General features: G+C 39.8%; 4 protein-coding genes across 5 annotated transcripts; 1 reads left to right on the plus strand and 3 right to left on the minus strand.

Annotated features, from left to right (window-relative positions):
- Nucleotides 1-4,791: 4,791 nt before the first annotated feature.
- Nucleotides 4,792-9,152, minus strand: LOC105384778. 2 transcript variants are annotated; one of them, XM_038121358.2, is made up of 6 exons: nucleotides 8,945-9,152; nucleotides 8,564-8,761; nucleotides 8,123-8,235; nucleotides 7,299-7,408; nucleotides 6,640-6,873; nucleotides 4,792-6,252 (listed from the first exon to the last, which is right to left on the minus strand). In XM_038121358.2, exons 1-6 carry the CDS (start codon nucleotides 9,026-9,028, stop codon nucleotides 6,125-6,127), a joined length of 867 nt encoding a protein of 288 aa, XP_037977286.2. In that variant the 5' UTR covers nucleotides 9,029-9,152; the 3' UTR covers nucleotides 4,792-6,124. The 2 variants fall into 2 exon arrangements, with proteins under 2 accessions (XP_037977286.2, XP_037977285.2); XM_038121357.2 differs by having other exon boundaries at nucleotides 8,564-8,764.
- A 375-nt stretch (nucleotides 9,153-9,527) lies between these two features.
- On the plus strand, nucleotides 9,528-13,967 carry LOC105384779 (importin subunit alpha-4). Its single transcript, XM_011555059.3, has 6 exons — nucleotides 9,528-9,810; nucleotides 9,907-10,605; nucleotides 10,873-11,115; nucleotides 11,441-11,713; nucleotides 12,498-12,674; nucleotides 13,311-13,967. Exons 1-6 carry the CDS (start codon nucleotides 9,748-9,750, stop codon nucleotides 13,398-13,400), a joined length of 1,545 nt encoding a protein of 514 aa, XP_011553361.1. The 5' UTR covers nucleotides 9,528-9,747; the 3' UTR covers nucleotides 13,401-13,967.
- A 24-nt stretch (nucleotides 13,968-13,991) lies between these two features.
- Nucleotides 13,992-15,449, minus strand: LOC119694606. Its single transcript, XM_038121359.2, has 4 exons — nucleotides 15,352-15,449; nucleotides 14,872-15,068; nucleotides 14,421-14,550; nucleotides 13,992-14,063 (listed from the first exon to the last, which is right to left on the minus strand). Exons 1-4 carry the CDS (start codon nucleotides 15,421-15,423, stop codon nucleotides 13,992-13,994), a joined length of 471 nt encoding a protein of 156 aa, XP_037977287.2. The 5' UTR covers nucleotides 15,424-15,449.
- Nucleotides 15,450-19,781: 4,332 nt separating this feature from the next.
- On the minus strand, nucleotides 19,782-25,898 carry LOC105384796 (cytoplasmic protein NCK1). The gene is made up of 7 exons (XM_038121325.2): nucleotides 25,422-25,898; nucleotides 24,287-24,480; nucleotides 23,165-23,419; nucleotides 22,662-22,749; nucleotides 22,064-22,254; nucleotides 21,276-21,423; nucleotides 19,782-20,737 (listed from the first exon to the last, which is right to left on the minus strand). Exons 1-7 carry the CDS (start codon nucleotides 25,521-25,523, stop codon nucleotides 20,525-20,527), a joined length of 1,191 nt encoding a protein of 396 aa, XP_037977253.2. The 5' UTR covers nucleotides 25,524-25,898; the 3' UTR covers nucleotides 19,782-20,524.
- Nucleotides 25,899-26,172: the final 274 nt, after the last annotated feature.

Genomic DNA, 26,172 nt, shown 5'->3' on the forward strand with positions numbered 1-26,172 from the left:
AGCGAGCGAATATCTCGTTACAAAACGAATTCACACGAGCCGATTCCATTTTCCTATTGTTTTGTGAAGTTGATGTCACTTTTACTTCAATAAATAGGGGGTAGGCACGAGGATAACATCTCAGATTTAATGAAAAGGGGATCTTCTTCTAACGAAAGGCGATGGTATTTAACTGACTGGATTTTAAATTACCTACTCGTTTATACTTAACGGAGTAAATAACATCTAATAAGTATAGTTATACAGGGTGTCAAAAAAGTCAACGTCATCCCTTAAAGGGCTGATAGGTCAGCTCATGAGAGGCCAGAATATCACAATATTACCTTAGTAAAAACTCGATAATTTTCGAGATATTGACACTTTTATAAAGTTGCTGAAAATCGATACCTTGGATCAGTTTTTTGCGTGCCGCCGGTACAAAAATCCATATTGTTAGAATTTGTTTGGTGTTGCATCACCCTGTATAGCCCTGCTATTGATCTCAGTCAAAAAAATATCGAGTAATGCTGTATGTTTAAAAAAACACGGTTTTCAAAGTCATAAAAGGTAATCGTATTTTTTTATAAACAACTTTGACTCTACATACTGTAAAAAAAATATACCACGCAAACCTGGCACCTAATTTTAAAAGATTGCTCATTTAATGCAGTTTCCAAAATGGTATGAAACGTTGCTATTGTTTCAATTAACAAAAAAATTATTGCTATTTTAGTACAAAACGACCTCGATGTAAAATTGTTTGAAGGAAATTTATCTGACTGAATTTATTAAGGATAAGTCATGTTGGAATGAGTAAAAGTAAAATAGGTGGTGTGGCCGAGAGTGGGAAAAGAGACAACGTTGTCACAGAATTAAAAAAAAACGCATTTTGAGTATCTTTCTCGAGAAAAGTGGACTATAGCAACTCCACATTCCCCATAAATGTGGCACATGGTAACGTACATTCCTGAGTAGTGCTGATGTGTGATATTGTACAAGTAAAACGCTTACACGAGTACATTGTAGACCCACAGTATCCAAAACAAGGACAGATCAGTTTGTCATTAACATACCCTCTAATTACTTGTTATTTATTTTAAAGTTATTGTTAAACAAAACCAAACTCTCAAAATTATGATTTTGCCCATTAATGAGTATTATTATTTGCTGATTATGTACTTAACATAATAATGTGGTGTTATAATTTTGAGAAATAAAAATAAAAGTCAATAAATGTTTGTATTTTTTAAATAAGGTGTAAAAAACGCAAATATGTTTTATAAGAGTTTGGTAAGTTTTTTCTTAGCTATTTTTGCGTCATCTATGTTGCCACGGCTGACCCCACCACCTATTTTACTTTTACTCATTCCAACATGACTTACCCTTAATAGATAAATTTCCTTCAAACAATTTTACATCGAGGTCGTTTTGTACTAAAATAGCAATAACTTTTTTGTTAATAGAAACAATAGCAACGTTTTATACCATTTTGAAAACTGCATTAAATGTGCAATCTTTTCAAATAAGGTGCCAGGTTTGCGTGGTATATTTTTTTTACAGTATGTAGAGTCAAAGTTGTTTATAAAAAATACGATTACCTTTTATGACTTTGAAAACCGTGTTTTTTTTTAAACATACAGCATTACTCGATTTGTTTTTACTGCGATCAATAGCAGGGCTATACAGGGTGATGCAACACCAAACAAATTCTAACAATATTTTTTAGGATTTTTGTACCGGCGGCACGCAAAAACTGATCCAAGGTGTCGATTTTCAGCAAATTTATAAAAGTGTCAATATCTCTAAAATTATCGAGTTTTTACTAAGGTCATATTGTGATATTGTGGCCTCTCATGAGCTGACCTATCAGCCCTTTAAGGGATGACGTTGACTTATGGGACACCCTGAATATTTTTTAAGCTATATTATGTGAAACGCTCCGCTCCGCTTTGTTTTTCGATATCTATGTGCACCTAACACGCTCCTCCTCGCTTTGCTCGTCGTCGAACCTATCTTTAGATTTAGGTCCTAAGGTTTTTAAAGTTAATCACCGTAAAAATCCGAGAAATTTTATTGCTTTGTTGTGTTACTTAAAAACAAATTATACTACAAATAGTTTTCTATTTACAATATTTTTACTCTATATTTGAAACGCTCCGCTCCGCTTCGCTGCGCTCCGCTTTGTTTTTCGATATCTATGTGCACCTAACACGCTCCTCCTCGCTTTGCTCGTCGTCGCACCTATCTTTAGGTTTTGGGTCTAAGGTTTTTAAGACGTTTACGGTTTTTTGGTCAAAATCACGAATTATCACATTTTTGATCGGGATTTGAATTTTTCGTGATTATAATAAATCGGTATTTTATTTTTCGTATGCTTAAGTAATCGTATTTTTTAACGTTCTTGTATTTAACAATCGTAATAACAAATCTTCGTGATTATAATATTCGAAATTATAATTTACGTAATTTTTAGAATTCGGCATTTAAAAAAATCGGTATTGCAATATTTCGTAAATTACATATTCGGTGTTTTCAAATTCGGAAAAAAGTTTATCGGAATATTTGGGTGTTCCCCCAATATGTACTTAATGGTTTTGTGGAATGTATAGGTTAAGATTATTTGTGAAATAAATATATTTATTCATTTATTCACTTATTCATCTGTTCTATGCTATTTTACAGGCGCGAATCTACATTAGTATCTAGGCTACATTAACCTCCATAATATGTACGTACCTAATAAGTATTTAATCGTAGTATTCAACTAGGTAGCTCCGGAGGTAGGAGAAAAGCTTTTCGCTCCATACTAACGATTCTTACATAGATATACGATATATTATACCTACCTACCTGTAGTTGGTTAAAAGCCATCATGCTGTTAGCTATCCTAATAAAATCACACCAGGATACTCAGTGCCAGAACACAATATACAATCACTATAGGCAAAACCTACCCACCTCCAATTTCTACCTATTTTTGTATTGAAATTAGCTTTATCCCGTTTCTATTTCTTGTAACCGGGCGCGGGCCGAATATCTTGGGCCCCGATCTGGATGTAGATTAGCGCTACCTTTTATCCGTTCCCTTAAACAGCGTTTTTAATTAAATTCCTTCCTTCAGACTCAAAGCGAGCGAATATCTCGTTACAAAACGAATTCACACGAGCCGATTCCATTTTCCTATTGTTTTGTGAAGTTGATGTCACTTTTACTTCAATAAATAGGGGGTAGGCACGAGGATAACATCTCAGATTTAATGAAAAGGGGATCTTCTTCTAACGAAAGGCGATGGTATTTAACTGACTGGATTTTAAATTACCTACTCGTTTATACTTAACGGAGTAAATAACATCTAATAAGTATAGTATATCTAGGTGTGTTGGACTGTGTGTGTGTTTTTTCTAAGTATATAAAAACAGAAATAAAAAACAATGCAGCGTCATACGTTGCCGTATCTGAAACACCTAACTAGAAAAAAGCAGGGTCCAGGGTTCCTTAAAGGGAGCAGGCCTTACTAGAATTAGGTATTTACTAGCTTTTCCAGGTTAAGCTTTTCATTGGCTTTAAATGGGAACACCACCATAAAAAGCTAACAGCGCTCAACAATAATGTGGCTAACAATGTTTTTTTTTTAATCGTTTAAGTATTTTGAAGCCAGTGCGATGCGTTCATACATGCAACACGCAGCGTGATGCGGGTAGTCTGCATGAGAACCGCCTTAGATCTGGTCACACCGCGTGTAGGTGGAGAGCACGTTTAGGTTTTTTTGGTCACCGTGTGGTGAGCAGTAGCGTAATAAATCGATCGTAAAGAAAAAACACGACAGCACACACCAGTACCTATATATCTACCTACACATTTCGATAAAAAAAATATTTTGGTATAATACTTACATACAACCAAAGAAAAAAACGTTAGGTACCTAATTACCACACTCTGTTTTAACTTGGGACCAATATACAGAGTGTATTTTATCGTATAGTTATGATACTTATGCATCATCTTATCTTATCGAAATCGCATTCTTATACACTCAGACCGGAGAGTACCCGCTATCGCCCGCCGCCGTCTTGGGTAGCGGTAAAATAAAAGTTATGTACCTATACCTATGGAAATAGCGGAAAGCACTAAAATAAATCTAACACTGCCGTTAATCTAGATTCTAGAATACGAATCCTAATAGGATTCAATACAATAATACTAAGAGTTTTCTTCCCTAATATCTTTACTCAGTTTCTACAGGTTTTCTTTTTAACACTTTTAAAGTGAGAGCTCAGGCGTCACGTCGGTTGCCTAAAATTTAATTAGTGAAAACAGGCGTCTGCGGGGCGCCTGGCTAGCAGAAAAAATATCTACCCACTTTTTATTTTATTTACCTGGTGAGGATGTGGGATGAAGCCTACTGAGATACAGATGACGTTCCGTGTTAGGGCCGGAACACATAAACACGATACGACGTCGCGTCGTGCCACTCTCTCGCTCTCTCCCATTAAACACCTGCGAGTAGGAAGGAGACGTTTTCACGACACGACGTCGCATCGTGTTTATGTGTTCCGGCCCTTACGTAATAATGAAAAGTAGTTTATAGTAGGCTATGTTTTTTTTTTACTTTTAAGTATCTACTAAACGATGCCGAATGGCATTCAAACAAATATATTACATACGATTAAAATTTATAAAAATAAAGTAATGCACAGGTTACGAAGGAACTATAATAGTAATCCGTGGTACAAGAGTTAATCAGTGAACCTCTCGAGCTACCGGCAAAAAAACAATTGATAAAAAAAGAATACTATTGAAATAAAACAATAATTTACGTACGTAGACATTTTTATTGTAAATTCAAGAAAAATACAGAGTGGCTAAGCTTAAACATAATAGAATCCATGTTTGGACTACTAGCTACTTGTTGTGAGTTACGAATAGAGATTTGGTTTCATAATACTTATTAATTACACTAATTACAATGTATGTAAAATGCAAAGGGATGATAATGATAAGTTGCAATGAACTAAAATGATAAATCAGGAATGTAGCCATCAGTCAATTTCGCTAACACCGAATACTTTCTAATCTTAACTTGTTCGCTTTATTAACTCTTCAAATATGATGCAAATGCAACAGCATTACAATAACGCTTACCCTACTTCACCACCACAATACCAAATAATATAATTTTCCAAAATAAATGCAAGAAAATGGCACTAAAATAAATATTGCGACGACCTGACTAGATGATATGATAGGATCTGAATTAACAAACGAATTCATTTGGAAAATATCTATACATATTTAGGCACATTTTAAATAAACAATTATGTTTCATCATTTTGATCTTTGTCTAATCGGCACTATCAGGGAAATATATTATTTTATCCCAATTTCAGAACAATATCCGTAGAAGTGCTCTTTCGACAACAGTAGGTACATAAGCGTTTGTTTAAAATGTCTCTGTTTTATGTAACAGTGGGATTAATAGGTAAATAAATCATTTAAATCTAATAAAGTAATAGTACATAGTTCACTATGTAATTGCCAAAGTGCGATGTATTTATGTCATTAAATTATTGTGCAAATTACAACATTTAATCACCCACTTGGCTTACATAAGTTATATGGTTTTAGCTATATGTAAGTATATAATTTAATGTCATGGACAAATAAACGCTTATTTCTCTATTATACTGTAATTAGCCTAGTTACTAACTGAGAAGTTTGGAGATGTTGTGTGGAAATCTGTCACTTGAGATTCAACTTCGAGATCTTTCTGTGATTGATGGGCGTTTACACGGGTGATTTTCACAATTCGGCCTGATCGCAAGTTACTAAAGCCTTTGTAGAGGGCGATTTCTGAATCTACAAGCCACGCGGCGAAAATCGGCCTATGTAAACGTGCCAATAGAGACACAACGCTCTTCCATCCACCAACAACACAAGCTGACATACTGCTCCCAACTCTTTCCAGGAGCTTGATAATGTAATTCATATCAATTTACCACCAAAAATACAAGCTGACAAACATCTCTCCATCCCTTTCCCCCCCAACTGCTTCACCTTCCATCCCGCTCTAAACTATCATCTGATCGTAGCAACAACACAAGCCGACAGACTCCCTCCATCCCTCTCCCTCACAGCCTCCACCGCTCTAGTCCTTCTTCTCTTCGTAAGCGCGGAGCTCGGCGAGGTTGTCGATCTCGATCTGCTGCACGTGGTGTCCGGAGAAGTGCGTGTACTTGTCGGGCTGCACTGAGGGCAGGGCGCGGCGCTTGCGGACTGGAAATAGGAAGGAGGGGATGTTAGACGTATGTATATGTATGGCACTAGCATACAAGTCGTGAGGATCAAGAAACAATGGGAAAATAGACAGCGACAGGAGAATCTTCTTCTTGTCGTGTAAAAGCTGTAGGGTTTTCACGGTGGTGAAAGGCAGACAGATTAGACGTCGGTCGCTGACTGCCCAGGGTCGTATTTAAGGAACATGATACCTACGTCACTTGGGGAGGCTTTCGAGCACTAAAAGAGGAAGGAAAATGTAGGCGTAGGGCAGAATGAAGATGGCAGAGATAAATATTTTATTTATAATTTGTAATTTTATAATATTTTCTTTCATATGCAAAATATACAGTATTCTTCTCTATAAGTAATGATCATCACACTCACTAGTAATAGACTCCTTCTGCAGCCGGTAAGTGGGTTTATTATTGCAGGTGACGGCGAGGTGGGGCGACAGACTCATAATATCAGCCAGCGGGGGCAACAGAGCTCGCATGGCCTCTCGCACGCGACTGACGTCGAAGTCGCCGTTGCCCTCGATGGTCATCACGAAGGCGGAGGGAGGCATGACGAGGTGCGTGTCCAGTTCCATCACGAAACAGCGGTCCGAGTCCACGATGCCTGTGGACGGGAGGTTAAGGGTTCTTCGTCATGTGGTTTGGGCAGTAAAGTAAATCTGAATTTGGGTATCAAAACTCCCATGTTGTTGTGAACCGTCTAGGCCTGGGGCGATAGCTCGAATCTCAAAGTTTGTGGTAAATTCGTGAAATCATTATTTTATACTTTGAATACATATTATTTTGATGTTGATTTTGGAAGTTGTGTTCATTATTTTTCAAAAGCAAATCAAATCAAATATTTTTATTTGTTCTAAAATTAATACACAAAACTACTCCTCATTCGGAAAGAGAAAGGATTTTATATTCTAGACTAGAAGATGGGGGCAAGTAATTCACCTCGCCACCTAGGCTACTACTTTTTTACTTGTGTTTCTACTTTTTTACTTGTGTTTCGCAATAAACTATTTAAATGATTAAAGTATTCACCTGAGATGTTGGTGCTGAAGTCGTGTATGAAGCTGGTCTGGCGGCCGCCGGGGCTGATGACGGAGATCTTCTCCACCATGTCGCCGATGTCCAGCTGCTCGCGGATGTGTCTAAGGAAATGCAGATTGAAATATTCATTATTCAAAGTAAAATTTTACATGTACTTCTATGTACTGCCTCAACTATAGCATTGTGAGAAGTTAGAGGGCAGACGCATCGAAGTAGAAATTTGTGTCATGTGTTTTGGTATGTAACAGTGCCTACAACTGAATTGATTTTATAGAAAAGTGCAGAAGATAAGATCAGTGCAACATCAATCTACAGCAGTTACTGATCCAGTCATTTTATATTGGAATTTGATATTACTGCTACATAGTTGCCAATATCACAACAAAGCACTCCAGAACTAACGTTAGTATGTTATCACGTGATACACTACTGATTTAATAATATGCCAGAGTCAATTCGCGAGCATACGCCTTTTATGACACACAGCATTGAAAAATGGGCTCTATGGCTATAACAACATGCACCTTCCAAGGCATTTATTGATGAGATTGACTCATCTCATTTACATTACTTGACCCTTCATTGTAGATATTTTTATCAAGGGTGACCCCCTTGTGGTGGCCAAGGTCCTATTTCCTGAAAATACAAGTTGTTAGAAAATGTATATGATCTGCATCTGCCCTATTTCCCCTTAATCCCACTTTCCATGTTATTATACCAAAGTTCTTCTTGTTCCTGTTCAGTCCAAACCTGCAAGGGTAAGCTTTACCTAATATGAGTAGGGGGAGATATAGAAAGTGATATAGATTGCTTACTTGACAAAGTCATCGCTGGTGTCCTCCTCGGCAGTGCTGAACACCTGCACATCGGGGCTGGATGACCAGCGCAGCGGCATCACTCGGTACTGCGGGTCCACCATTGATGTGTCCTGGAAACACAGATTGTTTTATTATTATTAATTGAAGAATAAAAATATGAATGTAAAATTAAATCACATAAATACAAAGAGTGTTGTATAAGAAATTACCATTTAATCAAAAATATAACATTAGACTGCAATACAATAAAAAGGAGGAAAATTTGCCCAGAAATAGACCAAAAATACATCTTGGCTGAGCCTACAAGAATAAATTCACCACTGTGCTTCATAACTTAATACAACATTATCAGCCAATAATAATATTATTAACTCGACAAAGACCTTTCCCATGCCCCCACCACAACCATGGACCCTCTTAAAAACCCAAACCACTCACATCGTCCCTAAGATCCACGGGAATGGAGCAGAATCCCTTGTAGCGATGCATCATGTCAGTCCGCATGTAGTTCTGGTACAGCTCGAGCCCGCACAGGAAGCCGGCGCTGGCCACCAGCAGCGCCACCACCGACATGCAGAGCAGCGCGCCCGTGGACCGGCTGCCCGGAGCCAGCCCACGCTCCACGAAGACTACCTTCTGCTGGAGAGGAAATTTTGGTGATGAGTGGTTTTAGGTGACCCAATTAGTGTTTGAATGCGAATTGTGGATAGATGAGGATGTTAAAGAAAGAAAGGTAAGGAAGGAAGAGGGAAGTGGTCAATTAAGCCAGTGGAAAACCACTGCAGGAGAAGAATAGGTAAATAAATAATGGGTACGCACATCTTCGCCATTTTCCAGATTAACAGTATCCGCCTCCAGGAAAGGCTTCTTCATGAGCCGCGACGGCGTCGTTAGGATAGTCATGATGGATAACGTACGTTTACAGGTGTGTTAAATTAGTTTTAGAAGATTTTTAATTATTGTTTCACTGCATTGATGTTTTCCGAGGTTCCGCAACTTTTGCGCTGAGGGGGAGGTGCGCGGGGGAAGAGGAGAGGAAATCGCCCATCAATAATAAAAAAAGATTGCCACATCAAAAAATCATGATAGGAAAGTAAAGCTGAAATACACGGGCTGAGAATTTAATGGTGGTGCTAGGTGAGCGCCTGTAGCCTACAAGATAAGTGCCGACCGCGACCCACTGCCCACTGCGTGCTGCGGATGGTGATGGCGGAAGTGGTGTTGGTGTAGGAGGGAGATATACAACTTGTAGGTGAAACTTGTTTACTTACCAAACCACTGACCGATTGTATATGACTTATATATACTTGACATATCACTGCCCTCCACTACGACCACTGTATAAAAAAACATTTCGGTATGCTCTATTCATATATTTGTCTTGTCAATGGTATTAAAAAAAAACTTAAAAACGTCAAAAAGAAATTTTTGAGTAGGAAACGGACAATTAATTACGTGTTGTAGAAAATTCTGTGCTTGAAATAAGGTTAAATGAGTCATCAACACTTATTGTGACTCTATAATATGTGTGATTAGTTCTCCGACAATTAATTTTAAGTTTGTTGTTTATTTCATTGTGTATTGTTAAAGTTTAGCGCCCTCATCCTCGGGCACCAGATAAAATGGCGACTGATCCATCGAAAAACCGCATGCATGTTTTCAAGAACACAGGCAAAGATGTCGATGTAAGTATTAGCACTTTAAATAACACCGTCCACTATATTTTCCGTTGTTGCAACTTAATTCGATAAACTAACGACTTTCGCGCGTCCTGTTTTTAGGAAATGCGCAGACGGAGGAACGAAGTGACAGTCGAGCTCCGCAAGAACAAAAGAGAGGAGACGCTGCAGAAGCGGAGAAATGTGCCCATCGGAGACTCGACGGACGAGGAGGAGATCGAGCGCTCGCTGCAGTCCACCAACCTCAAGGAGCTGGTGATGAACGCGGCGCTGGCGGAGAGCCCCGAGGTGCAGCTGGCGGCCGTGCAGCAGTGCCGCAAGCTGCTCTCCTCCGACAAGAACCCGCCCATCGACGAGCTCATCGCCACCGGCATCCTGCCCATCCTCGTGCAGTGCCTGTCGCGCGCCGACAACCACAGCCTGCAGTTCGAGGCGGCGTGGGCGCTCACCAACATCGCGTCCGGCACGTCCGCGCAGACCAACAAGGTGGTGCACGCCGGCGCCGTGCCGCTGTTCCTGCAGCTGCTCATGTCCCCGCACGAGAATGTGTGCGAGCAGGCCGTGTGGGCGCTCGGGAACATCATTGGTGATGGACCTGTGCTCCGCGACTTCGTCATCGAGCTGGGCGTGGTGCAGCCGCTGCTCAACTTCATCAAGCCAGACATCCCCATCTCCTTCCTGCGCAACGTCACATGGGTTATTGTGAACTTGTGCAGAAGTAAGGACCCTCCGCCGCCCGTCAAGACTATACAAGAAATCCTCCCAGCTTTAAATGTACTCATCATGCACACTGATATCAATGTGAGTATTGTTATTTATGAATGTTATATGTTTTCTCATATTTTAAACAAAGGAATAACATTATATGATTTGGATACTGATTAAGCTTACACAAAATCTAATTATCATTAACAAAGTTGGAATTCGCTTGATGATTATTGTAAGACAATCAGCTATTTATTCAATTGCCTTATCCCTAATGCTGCTACTTAACATCTGTTGCACAGAAACAATATTTAGGACTGCAAAAAATCCTTTGTCAACAACATATTTTTTATACCCTTTCAGATCTTAGTAGACACAGTATGGGCCATCAGTTATCTCACAGACGGGGGCAATGACCAGATCCAGATGGTGATAGAGTCAGGCATCGTGCCCAAGCTCATCCCGCTGCTGTCCCACAAGGAGGTGAAGGTGCAGACGGCGGCGCTGCGGGCCGTCGGGAACATTGTCACGGGAACCGACGACCAGACACAAGTTGTGCTCAACTGCGACGCACTATCACACTTCCCTGCACTTCTGTCTCATCAGGTTTGTGAAATTTTTGTATTCTGCTCTGCTTTTCTTATGTATGTTCCGATGCTATAATAACTCTAAAGTTATAAAGAGGAGTAGGTGTCCAGTACACTAAGATAAAGAATTGCACATATCAAAAATTTAATCAAGATGATATTGAACATACTAAACAATCCTGCTTAATATTTTTGGTTAACGTAAATAAACAATTTTGAATTTGAATTTTGAATTTTGAACTGGTTACCCATAAATAATATAACAGCATATATAATTATTCTTAATGATATTTATGTTTGAGCTCACCCGATTTTACTAAACAGACCCATTACCACACCCACAGAAAGACAAAATCTGCAAAGAGGCCGTATGGTTCCTATCAAACATCACAGCCGGCAACCGGCACCAAGTGCAGGCCGTGATCGACGCGGGCCTGCTGCCCAAGATCGTGGAGAACCTCAGTAAGGGCGAGTTCCAGACGCAGAAGGAGGCGGCGTGGGCCGTCAGCAACCTCAGCATCAGCGGCACCAAGGAGCAGGTGGGCACGCTGATCAGCTGCGGCGTCATCCCGCCCTTCTGCAACCTGCTCAGCTGTAAGGACACACAGGTTATCAATGTGAGTACCTGGTTTATTTTTCTTACATTCATTGGAACTTTTTTACCTGTTGTTTATTATGTACCATTTAACTGTAAACCTAAAGATATTATGTCTACTTTAATAAATAAATAAGGGTAAAAAGCAAGGAACATTTTGCAGTAGCCAACTAGCCTATGCCCTCTTATTAACTGCAAAAGATTTGGGGTCAGGCTAATCATGTGATTAGGTGGATTCCTTAGGCTCTTATATCACTCGATTGTATAGATCATTGCTCTTTTACAGTTGCTTTCTTCTAGATTACTTGATTTAATACACTCAGTGATAAACAATTTGAATGAATGAATTGAGGCAATCGCTTGGGGTCACTGACCGCGACCTTGATTGCTCACAAAATCACCGCGACTTGCGCGAGATAACAATATTGTCTTCAACGCCCACGACCGACCGAATTGTTTTTGTTCGTCTTTTGTCGCATAGATAATCCTATCAATCTAAATGAAGTGAAAATTTGGCTGCTGTTGAAACTAAATTACAATTTTTTGTCTAATTCCTCTGATAATACTCTGCACTAACCCCTTCTCAAAGCAATGTTTTACCTATTGCCAACTACATCACATAGAAATTATAGTCCTCCCTAGTGAAGGGGACTCTTTTCCTAGCGAACCATCACGTCAAATTAATTTTAGAATCCGTTTTATTACTAAAAAATATTATAGGCCAGTGGTGTTTGGAGTTCTATACCGTATCCGTTATACCTAAAAAATTTATGATGGTTAATAATAATATTACAATACCCTTTCAGGTGGTCCTAGACGGGCTGAGCAACATGCTGAAGATGGCGGGCGAGAACGCGGAGCAGGTGGCCAACATGATCGAGGAGTGCGGCGGGCTGGACAAGATCGAGTCGCTGCAGAGCCACGAGAAGGTCGAGATCTACAAGATGGCGTACGACATCATCGAGCTGTACTTCGGGGATGAGGTGAGCATGCTTTTTTATTTCGTTTTATAATTAGTCAATAATTGTCCGGTGACTAGTTACAATAATTCTCCACTGGCTAGTCCACGGATTAAGCCTGTTCGAGAGATATAAGTGAGTGGGTAATCCTTTCACCACGGTAACAAACCTTGACCAGCTAGCTTTAGTGGTCACCGTTCCACTATGAATTAATATTTGCCAGCGATTAACTGCTGAATCCCTCTTCCAACTACTTCCGAGTAGCGCCACAACAATATGTATAAGTTTATTGGTACTTGAAGATACGAGTGATAAATTGTTCAGCTTGCACAGAGCTATGTTGGTTACCTTTTGTTCTCTGACTATAATTTTTGCAGTTGGTTTATCGCAATGTATTACAATAATGTTTGATAAGCCGTGTTTTGAGTAACTTAAGACTGAAGTAGGCATAACATTGATAACATGTTATGATTACGACTTTTATATTACAATCAATAGTGAGATTGAAATGGGAGAGCAGGGCTCTTACTAAATTAGTTTCTCCGTTGTTTTGATGATTACTGAATGGTTTAATTTATTTACCCTCTTGCCATCACATTCTTTAGCGACCCGACAGCTGTGCAATATTGAGCCTTAACTCACTACGTTGTATGTTTGCAGGAGGAGGACGCGACGCTGGTGCCGGCGGTGGCGGAGACGGACTTCCAGTTCAAGCCGGGCTCCGTGCAGCACGACCCCTTCCGCTTCTAGACACCCCCCCCCCCCTCCACCACGGCCGCCGCTCGCTAGTTAGGCTAAGTCGACTTTTTCAATGGAACGGCCGCGCCGCAGCAGACCGGAGCGTTCGCATTATTTAATGACTTTTTTAAACTAATGATTAGTGAATAGTACTTGTTGTGCCGTCGGTCCCGCGGCTGCGCAAGGAGGCCTTGGCACCGTAATTCGTTGTACATTCGCGTTGTAAACAAATTGTTAAATTAATCGTCGGTGCTACGGCTTTGTTGTGATACAACTCTAATTGTGATGTTTTAAAATTTTCAATTTCTGTTTTCGATTTGGTATAATTGTAATGGACGATGGACACGAAATGGATTAGCTTTAACTCGTGCCGCGTACGCCCGTATGCGCCGCGGATGCTTGTAATAATTAAATAAATAACATACGATTTATGTTACGACTTTTAACTCCACATGTACTGTCGAGTCGATGCAGATCGGGACAAGTGTAAATGAGCCTCATACGTATTTTATCGACTATGGATTATGTTCTCATAAGGGAATCCATTTGTATCTAAAACCAATAAAATTCTGTCCAATATTCATGTATTTTATTTGAAAAACCTTAGTAAATAGAGGGCAATGACAGCGAGTAGTCACGGCCGTTGCTGTACATCTTCTTGTTGTACTCCGATGTCTGAAATATAAGGAATCGGAGGTATACTCTTTACCTGTTAGCATCGTGAAGAAATAGTTTATTTGGTACAATAACATAGGTTTTATTGGTTTAGAATATCTTTATCTATAATCAGCACAAAGCAAATACATTTGCTTTGTGATAATCAGCAATCCACTTTGTATGGAGAGGCCAGCCCAAGGGGGTCACACTATATGACGTAAACTAAGTGTACCTCGTTTTAACTGTCTCTGGTTGGTTTTTCGTCAGTATGTCAGTTAGATATAGAGTAACCATATAAACACACAAGTGAAAAGATCCCGACGAATTGAGAACCTCCTCCTTTTTTTGAAGTCGGTTAACAAATGATGCAGTTACCTTCTTATTGACATGGCACGCCAGGCACCTCACCGGGACGCTCGTGACGTCACCGGCACTGGAGGAGGCGCGCGCCAGCCGCGAGCGCAGCGCGTCCGCGTCCATGAACAAACCCACTTTCTGGTGGAGGCTGTAGGGAAATAAGATAATTAATGAAATTTTCTACTTCTGGACATAGCCAAGGAGCGTCAACACTCTTCTCGGCCTTCCTAATCCACGCCTAGCGCCTTGTCTCTGAAGAGACTGCCAGACTTCTTAGGCTACGTTTGTCTGTTCGTGGTCTTCACTCGAGAACTCGTCTACCTACAAAGTCATACGATATCAGCAGTTTACAGCATGTCGGTGAATGAATTAGGTTTTTCTCAAGTAGCCAGGGGGATGATGTTTGGTTTTAGAAACCCCATGACAGTCCCTTTACCTATTTCTGAAGCTGATGACGCTGAAATCCTACCTAGGCAACGGCTTCTCCCAATGATTATCCAGCCTGTTAACCCTCATGATGGCCCCCAATCTCTGCAGCAGCGCGGCGTTGTCGCGGCGGACTTGCTCGGTGCGGTCCAGCTCGCGCCGCCACTTCTTCAGCTTGACCGCCACGTGCGGGCGCGGCGCCGGCGGGCCCGTGTCCACGGTGGGGAGCACGGATTGTACCTGGGGAAATGGTGGGTGGGTGGTGAAGGATTGGTTGGTAATGAAATGGTTGGAGCGATTTTACTGAGACATGGCGAGAATATTTTCAATCTAGCAAAAAAAATAATTTACTAAATGTCGGTCCATATGCCGAACACCCTGTAGGTATTAGCAGTCAGGAGAACAGAAAAACACCCCCTTTATGGTGGAGAGTTAAGTGCCTAGCTGCTTTGGTATTTTTGACTTGATAGCAATTTGTCTTAGGAAAGCGGAAGCTGTAGGTATGCCAATTTATTTTTCTTACCTTATACCTGTGATCCCGGAACCTGCGGTCCTCCCAGGGCTGTATCAGTAACTTATCGCGACGAGACAACATTATAAAACTTATAAAAATATCAGACTCACGACTCACAACACCTGCGACAGTTTCGTCAATGTGCTGCGGTTGCTAAGAAACACTAGGCATCCCTAACGACGATTATTTATGTAGGTAGGTGCTAACGTACTAACTAATCCATGTAAAATAATGTGAAAGAAGTTAGGTTTCTCTGATGGATCGTATCAGAAATGAGGTTATCCGTCAGAGGACTAAGGTTACCGACATAGCTGTCAAAATATGCAAGCTGAAGTGGCAGTGGGCTGGTCATATCTGCCGAAGAACCGATAACCGTTGGGGTAGGTAGACGAGTTCTCGAGTGGAGACCACGAACAGGCAAACGCAACGTGGGACGCCCTCGTGCCCGCTGGACTGACGACCTTAGGCGGGTGGCGGGTAGTGGTTGGATGAGGAAGGCCGAGGACCGAGTGTTGTGGCGCTCCTTGGGAGAGGCCTAGGTATTTCCAGCAGTGGATGATTATTGGCTGATGATGATATAGGCATAGACTAATATGCGAAATGAATATTTTTACACTGGATTTCTTCATGAATTAATTAAGGTATTTCCCGAGTAGAAGTTTTAGTACCTACGATCATGTGCAGATAAACCTGACCCCCTCTCATATTAACAATGCTTCTGAGAGGGGTCAGCTTTCTCTGCCTTATACTTACCATCTTTGTCTTGGGATGGGATAGGTTCATTATTTTGTTCTCTAGAAGGTACAAGCAGAGAGAAGGTTTAGTTACTTGCTCATGATGATTATTGGATTTCTGAAAATAAAACGCTGAAGTTGCAAATTAATAAATAAATTATATTGTTAAATATTATACACTGCACTTATAATGGTATATCATGCTCGTTACATCTGGGAATATACACGAAAACGTTCAAACACATGGTTACATTGACGAAATAATATACTTTGAGCAATACAAAAATAAAAAACAAAACACTCTAACTTATCTTAACTTATTATTATTAAATTAAAACTATTAATAATACATTTCCGAAGTAAATATGAAGGGTACTTTGGTACCTTTGAAATATTGTTTTCATTTCTATAGCACATTTAAGGCCACCTAATACAGCTCCTGATATATTCGTAAATTTTAGTTTTACCAATATGGACTCGTCATACACTTACTTGTTTTAATATCAGCTATCTAAGGATACAGGTCACGTCACTCATTAAAATCAATTCAAACACACCAATTAGCTATGTCCCTGGAAGCTGTACTAGGCGAGGCCCTAAACTAACATGGAAAATTAATAGATTATCTGAAAATGAATAAGCTTAGGAATGATAATTTTGGCAATGACGTTAGTGGCTTTGAAGCATCTCATCATACGTAAATTTAACTTTCATACATTAAAATCTTTTCACATAGACACTCTAATACCCAATCCTTTTATACACTTTTTAAATATTAATTTCGCGTTTTTATTTTTAATAAGAACATCCAACTCTTTCTTTCTAAAATTATGAAACTTTCAGTTAGCGAGACTCCATGCGCGGAGGCTTAAACACTATTTCAGCTAGGAAGGATCGGTGACTTATCCCATGAAAAATTGTAACTGCAGGCACCTCTATCTTGCTGAAAAAGTGTAAATCGCTTACGCGCCGAAAGATATCTTACTCACCAAACCATCTCCACAAATATGCGTCTTATCTACGTACCATCAAACAGAGTCAAAGGAAGACAATATTACAAATCGCATTCCAAAAGTAATGAAACCAAAGTTTACGTCGTTACAATACAATCCGTGTATAAAGTCGTGTGCTGTTAAATTTAATCATAAATTTATCTAAGTCTCTACACTGTTGAGTTTTCCTCGATTAATTACCTAATTTACATTAGTGAGTATAAAACGTATTAAATACATCAAAAAGATCTATTAATTAACCATGACTTTCCTTGGAATGTTGCTTTTGTATAGTTCAGCTAATTCGAGGGATGACTGTCGGTGGAACTACCAGAGGTTTCAAGCATTCCATTACGTGATCACCTTCCATTATTTCTAACAAAAGTAACATTTCAAAGACCTTTATATTCATTCAGACATAAGGATGTTTTCCTATGAACTCTTTACTGATAAATTCTGTTATAAAATCGCTTTGTAAATGCAACCGAAGATAAATGCAAATTATCTGCAAAAACACTATACTGTTGTTGTATTATGGAGACAGAAAACACCCTTATAACTGGTCTTGCACTCTCGCACGCACATCTTAAATGCTATTTTGCGGTAAAAACATGTTCTAGATACATTGCTGTCCTAAATTCAACTGTCGAACAAAAATTTCGTACAAAAATAAATGATTCCTGTATAAATACGAAGCTAGATTAAATTAATACTTTCAAATATGGAGTGTTTGTTATTTATGAATGTGGTTTTGGACTCTTGTGTAGATATGATTAATTGTATGTAGGTATTGCGAGCTAGGACTACGGTCGGTTGAGCCTTATTCATCATATAAAAGGATTGTTACAAAGTTTTTTTTTATTAAGAATCTACTTTAAATGTTCTTTAAAAAATACAGGACACTATGGGGTAAGTCCATAGAACATTTACAGTAAATTCCCCAATGAATAATACGATGATCATAGCATTAGTCAATTAATAACAATATCCCCAACTAAAGAACCTATGCGATAAATTAATAATTAAATAAATTATATAAAATATAGATCAAACAAATTATGAAAGCTGCCTGTTGTTCGTCGTACCATATTACTTTTGACATTAGCTCATCATTTTATAGATCTTTATGACAATGTCGTCACTGATATAAAAGTTCCTTACTAGATCACTTTACCTGTGCATAGAAGAGCCATGCATATACCTACTATCTTTAGAAAGATAACCACGGATTAAGATGCTAACTAATATTTAAAAGAAAAAAAAACATATAAAAAGCTGAATAATTTGTGATGTCGGCACATTATTGACTAGCTAGTCACATCAGAGGAAAGCTCACACTGAGATTCGAACCCATGACCCCATTTTAAATTCACACATTCTCAACAGTTTAATTTTAAAATGGCGTCATATCCCACACGCTTGGGCCGCGATAGCTTCAGATTAGATGAATAAAACACTAATTCGTTGTCGAATGACTAAACATTATCAGCAAGGACTAATAAATTATAAATTTGGATAGGGACTTTCCCCTCTTAATACTGGCAACACTTCCGTTTTTAATATAAAAAGTACAAAATTCCCACACAATCTTGACTTGCCAATTTTTCCCTGAAAATGACTTACATTAAACTTACGTAGCCAAACATCACAACGTATCATATGTATGTATGTATGTAAATGTAAAAACGTGTATATTTACTTTATTATAATCACATTTATATTTAGGTATAAATGTTATTCAGAAGCATAACTTTACATAGAGGTGTTATTATTTGCCGAGTGAATAAGTCTACCATTGAATAATGGACCCTATTGCAAAGGCACAAATCTCATAGAACATTGGATTACTTAAAGCTCTAATATAAAGATTTGTGTTGTGGATGGCATGACGAGCACACTCTGTAGTCGACAGACAATAAGATCTCTACTGCGCCGGGAACGTCCCGGGTTTGATCTCGGCTATACAATACGGATTTAATTAGATACTTACTGCGGTTTATAAATTTACTTTAAAATTACGCTACCTTACATTATAGGAGTCCTTATACAAATAATAATATGATATAGAAAACGCTCTTATATTTTACTACAGACGCGGTAAGAAGCCAATTTTTGGTTTTATTATTACTGTAATATTATATTCTGACATTGTATCAATGTCTCATTATACTACACATAGATTAATCCTTGTTCTACATTTTTAAATTGTGCTTACAAAACCCAAGTGAAATAACTTGGTTGCTAGAGTTTATACACATATTTGTGATGTTTCAAGTTACTCTTGGCTGTAACATTAAGGCCACAGCTGACTGTTGGGCCAGCTATTTGAGTCAGATACAACCAACACGTGTTCAAATAGCTTGCAGGATCATTAGGCCTAGCTAGACTATCCCCAAATTCATATAAAAGTTACCATTTATATGTCATAGACAGTTCTGTTGTTATTACTACATTTGTAGCTGCCTATCCTGTTATGTGATATTCGCTTACTTTTTATAAATCATTGGAATTGGATTCAGTGGTCCTAGCACGGCGCACAAGACGTGATAAAAGTATACGACACGCTAGCCCGCATCTCGCGGCTTCGGGAGCGAGCGTGACGTAAATCTTTTATCTTGTCGTACGCTTGTTATAGTAATGAACCAAATAATAGTTCCAAGTGTCATTTATAGAATCAGATGGAAAATGGCGACTTTTCTAAGGTAAATACCTCTTGCTTCTTACACTCGTAAGAAACAAAATAAAATAAACGCCATTTACCGTCATAACTCTTTTAAAATACTTAAGAATATTGTGTCTACAGTACGGTGCATTATTTATCTACAGAGCGTCTATTCGGTACATGTTTGGAACGGTTACATTATAGTTTGTTTCGAATTGACTCTAGTGCGTTGAATGGAGTATCTAAAAAACTTAAAGCCGATTATTACTAAGTAGGTGGAAGAGGTTTAATTATTGTTTTAAAATAACCGGGTTAATATTGCGCATAGTGACATTGACATTTTCAAACCAAATGTTTCGTTAATTTCTGTCTTGAACATTTTAAAATGTTATTTATAGACCAAATAGTTAAGTTAAAGCAAATTTTAATTTGTTATTTAAAAATAAATTCTGACAGTAAATTAACATAATAGTTCAATTAGGCTCATATTTACGTAAACCAAACTTGATAAATCAATTGACCGACCAAGCAAAATACTTCTAGAGTTCATCATTTGGTACCGGAAACACAAAATCACCATTTATTGCAAATTCAAGTTTCGAGACAATCCCAATTGCATCGCTACAAAATCCAACATGTCAACATCACTAACATAAGAGACATCTATCTAGAATCCTAGGTCGTTCTAAATCTGGCCTTTACCTGTCTACACATCTATATCCTCGACTCTCCACTGCCCACCATGCTACACCCCCCGTCCACTCCTTGGCACAGCTACTCTACACCCCCTGGACTCAGCAGGGCTGGTTGGCCCTGGGCAAGGGGCGCACTAGATACAGCTTCTCGCCCTGCTTGTTGGTGTAGATGGGCGCGCGTTGGTAGTGCGCCACGAGCTGGTCCAAAGTGTGGAACTTGCGTTGTCCGATGCAGTAGAGGGAACCTTCGACGTGCACGCGGAAGTGCTTGTTGCGGCCCGGGGCTTTGAGCGATACGGAGTAGTCACCCACCTGTAAGGAGACAGGGTTAGTGGGATGAAGGTAATAATGTTTTACAATGTTGCAAATTATGAAGAAATCCTGAGGAGAGGCAGTTAGATAGTTGAACGTAAGAATGGTTTAACTATGTTGCAAATTATGAAGCAAAAATTGTGCTCCTTGAAAATTCTTAAACGAAGCGCACATCAAGACGTGACAAAACTTTTCCGTCGCACTCGGTCTCGTAGCCGCGAACCAAGCTTTTGTCACGTCTTGGCATTCGCCTGGCACCCCGTGCTAGGTCTTCAGTTCAGCTATTGAATCAGAATTTAAATTATTAATAGCTTCAAATTAGCATTAGGTGTCTTCAATGACTTTAAAACTGTTGTTCAATAATGATCTAAAGTTGTCATGAAATAGTGTCACAGACACAACACCTTTAAATAATGTTTTTATATGAGCATAATAACATGCTACATTATCAGTTGAGCTTAAAAACATTCTTAACGGCAAACAGGTTTCCCTCTTAGCATTTACCCATACAATTCATACAGTGCACGCCCCAACTCACATTAGTCTCCGAGTCCCTGATGAGGAAGTCCCCGTCGTGGCCGTGCTGGTTCAGCAGAGTGTCGCACTGCGTCCGCGTCACGGCGCCGTAGTACCACGGCCGCCCCGCCGCGCCGCCGCCAGCGCCCGCTGCGCCGCCCGGCGGACCGCTGGAATGGAATCACAACATTATTGTCGATAGTCGTAATAAAGAGGAAGACTAATAAAGACGTGGCTTGATTGTGTGAAAGAAGATATGAGAGAGTGTGGAGTGGATCAGGATATGACAGAGGATAGGGTAAAATGGCGTGCTATGTATGACGCTCAAAGCCGACCCTAAATAAGGACAAGGCTAGGAAGGAAGGAGTCGTAATATAAGTCTACCGCCATTTCCTAAAGGCTCTGTCACTAAAGAGAATAGCGAGGCTCTGGAGGGATTAAATACTGTTACTTACGGAATTGATTGCGCTTCATTATGATGACGTAGTTTTTAGTGAGTAATTCTAATAACACAATAAATGTATGTATATGCGTCCACTACTGGGCAATTGGGCATATATCTCTACAGGAATTTTCTCTCACTCAACGTTCTCTGGCCCACGACATATTTCGAAAATTATGTAAAATATATGTAGCCCACCTCGAGGGCTACCGGCTACATATTTTATGTCGAGGGTTGAGATGATGTTGAAAGATCGGCAAGGGCGGGAGAAATGTCACAATGTCCCAAGGTAGTCACAGGTAGTAGGAGTCGCGCGCGCGGTACACTCCGGGCCGGGTAGTGACACCTGGCGGGGGGTAGTCACTCACGTGTAGGGCTGCGTGAGGTAGTCGGCCAGCTCCTGCAGGTAGTTGCGCGGCACGAGGCCCAGCTGCCCGCGGGAGTCGCGCGCGCGGTACCACTCCGGGTCGGACGCGGGCCGCTCCACGATCTCGAGCCGGTCGCCCTTCTCGAACGATAGTTCTTGCTCGTTGTTGGACGTGAACGAGTATAGCGCCACCTGGTGGGGGGTGAGGACGTTAACGTAAGAGTAAACATTCGAAAGCCAACATAAGTACCTATAAACTAAACTAAATAAGGGATACAATTAGCCAGATCGCCGTTGTTGTCGAGAAAAGTAGGTAGAGAGTAGAGACTGGCCGCATATAAGCCAAGTTAAGAGCCAGTCTTTGACGATTTTAAGTATGCTTAGTCACCAAAATACTTCTGGTTTTCAAAACCACTGAAATAATGGTAAATTTTACAACCAAAATTGTATTGAAACAATCATAACTGCATAACGACTTTTGCAGTTCACTGCGTGGGCAGACTGATGTTGTTTCGTTTAACGTTTTGCCCAACTCTTTTCAGCACAACATTAAACTTCCCTAAAGTACTTCGTTGAAGCCTGCAAAGCAATATACTCACCACGATGTCCAGCACGTTCTCGGCCATGGCGTACGTGTGCACGGGGTCGTCGTTGTCGCCCTCCTCACTCGTGTAGTTCGACGGGAACCTGCGGGAATAAATCATTCATTAATTAAAAGTGATTACTTAATAGAATAAAGTAGTATAAGTATAATCCATTTATTAATTAAAATAAGTTACATTTATAACTTAATAGATCTTCTTATAGTATCGGTAACAAGCACATTGGTAGACTATGGCTCATCACCATGGACCATGGTAAAAGATTATTCATGCCCAGAATGCGCCGGACGTATATAGAGAAGAGGTTTAAATTCCATACGTAACTCAAGGAGGCTCTTTGTGAATTCATATTATGTATGAGTTGGTTATCACCATGTCACATTTTAACAAACATCATGATGCATTCTATCCGTTTCAGAACCACTACAAGTATACCACAAGCAGCCTTTATTACAGCTGTCTAACACAGCACACAAACCAACAACACAACAATCACTCACCACCCAGTATGCCCCTGGTACTGCCCCCGCCACCAGCCATCGTTACTCTTCTCCAGTATCAGTATCCTGGTGCCCTTGGTCAGTGCCAGTTCATCTGGCTGCTGCGCCTGGTAGTTGTACTTGACCACGGCGGTGCCCAGCGCCTCGGCGGGCTCGGGGCGCGCCGCGCGCGGGGAGTCGCCCCCGCCCCGCACTGGGGAGCTGTTGGAGGGGAGCGTCTTGGAGCCGGAGCCCTTTTTCACTTTCTTCTTGATGCTGGAATTAAAAATTAAGGGTTTGGGGTCAATAGTGGGGTTCTATTCTGAGAAAGGGTGAAGTTCCAGTATGTGGCTTTCTGCAGTGCAACCTTTGTACATATCAATAAAGGGGCTTTATTACTGGCTAGTAGTTGTGTAAGATTAGCTATTAAATTAAAAGGTTTACTGGAGGATTTACTTACTAGAATGATTATAACATAATAAACATAATTAATATAGACTTTGGGACTGATTATAATGACTGTGACAATAGTGTCAAAAAAAGAGAGGAGGTATAAGTTCTGTAATGCCTCAACTGATACTGCTAAAAGTTATTTAAAACAAGCTCGAAAATATAAATTTTAAATGTATCCTATGTAATATTTAATTACTTACAAGTTGCAAAGTGGTGTTGAAAATGTTGCTTCTAGCATAGTGCGAAAGTTAAAGTAAGTTACATTTTAACTAAAAGCAAACATTTACACAAGTTCAAAACTATAAGAATAGTACATTATAGCGTAAAAATGATATTTCATGCTATATGGCTGTTAACTTTTAAATGTAGCATGAACATTCATGACCTTCCTTCGAATTTTGAGCAAATTCTGATGTAATCGTCTTTGTAATTACGTTGTAAGCTAATTAAGAAAATGACATCATTATACATTCATTTCACAATGCACCCATGTTTATAATCATTAGTATTTAGAAATTGGCATATTTTACGTTTAGATATGACTGTGCTATTTTGCTATATGATTGTAAGTATGTTATTTTGCAAATTTTACTGTAACACATATGTATAGTTGTAAGGTAATTACAGCTTTAAATTTAAGGCAGCAATTACAGGGTGGTCTTAATATAATAAGTACCACATGATTCTCACCTATCAAACAAAGAAGGCTTCTCCTTCTTGACGTAGTTGCTGGGCACGTATCCGGACTGGCTGCGAGCATTCTGCACGCGCCACCAGTGCTTGGAGTCGTCCAGCAGCAGGTAGCGCTCGTTCTTGCGCAGGTCCAGCTCCTGAGCCCCCTGGGCCGCATAGTCGTACTTTGCTACTACGTAGCAGACGTCATCCTGGAAGGAGGTGAAGAGGTTTGGTGAGGTGTGTTTGGCCTCTTGAATTTAGTGGAAAGTGTTAGTAGGTATTCTAGCCATAAATTTAAATTTCTTAAATAATGATTGGCTGTAGGAATACATACCTACATATTTTTTGTACTAATGTGCTAATCTAAGTTTTGAGCATGTTAAAGTTTAATTGATTATTGTACCACTTAACTGCCACAAGCTTGGCTATACCTTAAAAATAAACTATGGGAATTCTGGTATAAGTAAAAAGTACAAGCAGCAATAGCATAGGTGATAGTCCTGTGTATCAGCTTCCTGCATACCAAATTTCATGAATAACATCCATACAAATTTTAGTATTTATAATAATGTTGATTTTTTCTGTCTTGTCTTGTTTGGAAAGCTAGGCATATCTACATAATGTTCTAAAGATAAGTTTTTAACACAGTCATAATAACTATAATCTATAATTACAATAGATATCTAGGAAGTCAGTCATTCACCTCAGTAATATGAAGTGATCAGAAATAAAAAGCCTTGAGAAAAAGTTAATTCCATATTACATGATCTCATGAAAAAAAATTGTTGCTGTTGGCACCCGTAACTGTTGAACAGGAAGTTCTAATTATAAGAGTTGACTACTTTCATTAAATGATGAGGCTGGCTAGATGGCGGAGTTAGCATTGGTATGGGGATTTGTTTATTTTATAAAAGGTCAAGAGAGACTTGAACAAATATTGTTGTCTGTTTAAATAGAAAGCAGTATAGCAACCAGTATGAATAATAATTTATCATTCCAATCAAATTGATATAGAAAAAAAGTGTTTCTATGTCAAGGAGGTCTGGTAGCAAGTAGTGTGGGGGCAGGTAGGTGGACACTGACAGATGTTGGTCGAGAGACTGTATGATGGAGAGCAGCCTGGGGGCAGGCTCCCTTGTGCTGCAGGTACCTGCGCCTTCCCGTGGCGGGTGCTGGCCATGGCGTGCGGCGCCGGCAGCGGCTTGTTGGCCCACACCGAGTCTGCGGCGCGCACCGAGCGCGTCTCCAACATGACCCGCGCGGGTCCGCCCTCTCACGCCTGCATCACGACCGCCCGGCGCTGCCGCACACCATCCACTCACGACCACCACACCAGATCGATACACACAACACTCTGCACCACAAAAACCAACTATTGTTTACTATGGGACGTGAGAAAATCCGATCGAAAGCTAGCCTCCAGCGAAAGGAGAAGTGCACCGAACCGAGGATCCACACCAGCCTTCGAGAGAACGATGTGGTTTGGCAATATCCGTCGCGACCTTGTTCGTGGCCTTAAATTTACAATTTCATTAGAAGAATCACACAGTATTGTAAAACTAATGGGATTTTTATGAAAATTTTAACATCAGTCGGTGGGGCATCGACGACGAATCAATAGACAAAAAAAAAACTTTTTTTTGCGTTCCATTCATGAAGATCTTTTTGACAGAAGATTATGTTATCTCAATACGGTTTATTTCAAAAGCCCAATAAGACCATTACAAACATAGACCTAATAATTTTCACTACTTTGCTAGGTGCTGACTACCTAAAAGCAGTATATTTAAGAATTAATTATTTTAATCTATGTTAGTACATACTTTGCATAGATCGAAACGTACTACGCCATATTCAAAGTTTTAGGGTTGCATTAACCAATAAATACTAAAATGGTAGTA

Source organism: Plutella xylostella, chromosome 4, assembly GCF_932276165.1.
Source record: "Plutella xylostella chromosome 4, ilPluXylo3.1, whole genome shotgun sequence".
In the NCBI taxonomy this organism is placed as follows: domain Eukaryota; kingdom Metazoa; phylum Arthropoda; class Insecta; order Lepidoptera; family Plutellidae; genus Plutella; species Plutella xylostella.

What these genes read in the sequence shown, in the direction of transcription:
- LOC105384778 (XM_038121357.2), bottom strand. Translation starts at nt 9,028, where the DNA reads ATGACTATCCTAACGACGCCGTCGCGGCTCATGAAGAAGCCTTTCCTG. An exon ending in CTTCAGCACCAACATCTCAG is followed by an intron (nt 6,874 to 7,298) that starts GTGAATACTTTA and finishes TCCCGTCCACAG; the next exon opens with GCATCGTGGACTCGGACCGC. An exon ending in GCAGAAGGAGTCTATTACTA is followed by an intron (nt 6,253 to 6,639) that starts GTGAGTGTGATG and finishes TCCTATTTCCAG; the next exon opens with TCCGCAAGCGCCGCGCCCTG.
- LOC105384779 (XM_011555059.3), top strand. Translation starts at nt 9,748, where the DNA reads ATGGCGACTGATCCATCGAAAAACCGCATGCATGTTTTCAAGAACACA. An exon ending in ACACAGGCAAAGATGTCGAT is followed by an intron (nt 9,811 to 9,906) that starts GTAAGTATTAGC and finishes TCCTGTTTTTAG; the next exon opens with GAAATGCGCAGACGGAGGAA. An exon ending in AGGACACACAGGTTATCAAT is followed by an intron (nt 11,714 to 12,497) that starts GTGAGTACCTGG and finishes ATACCCTTTCAG; the next exon opens with GTGGTCCTAGACGGGCTGAG.
- LOC119694606 (XM_038121359.2), bottom strand. Translation starts at nt 15,423, where the DNA reads ATGTTGTCTCGTCGCGATAAGTTACTGATACAGCCCTGGGAGGACCGC. An exon ending in TCCGGGATCACAGGTATAAG is followed by an intron (nt 15,069 to 15,351) that starts GTAAGAAAAATA and finishes CCATTTCCCCAG; the next exon opens with GTACAATCCGTGCTCCCCAC. An exon ending in TGGGAGAAGCCGTTGCCTAG is followed by an intron (nt 14,551 to 14,871) that starts GTAGGATTTCAG and finishes ATTTCCCTACAG; the next exon opens with CCTCCACCAGAAAGTGGGTT.
- LOC105384796 (XM_038121325.2), bottom strand. Translation starts at nt 25,523, where the DNA reads ATGTTGGAGACGCGCTCGGTGCGCGCCGCAGACTCGGTGTGGGCCAAC. An exon ending in CCCGCCACGGGAAGGCGCAG is followed by an intron (nt 24,481 to 25,421) that starts GTACCTGCAGCA and finishes ACCTCCTTCCAG; the next exon opens with GATGACGTCTGCTACGTAGT. An exon ending in TACCTCACGCAGCCCTACAC is followed by an intron (nt 21,424 to 22,063) that starts GTGAGTGACTAC and finishes ATTCCATTCCAG; the next exon opens with CGGTCCGCCGGGCGGCGCAG.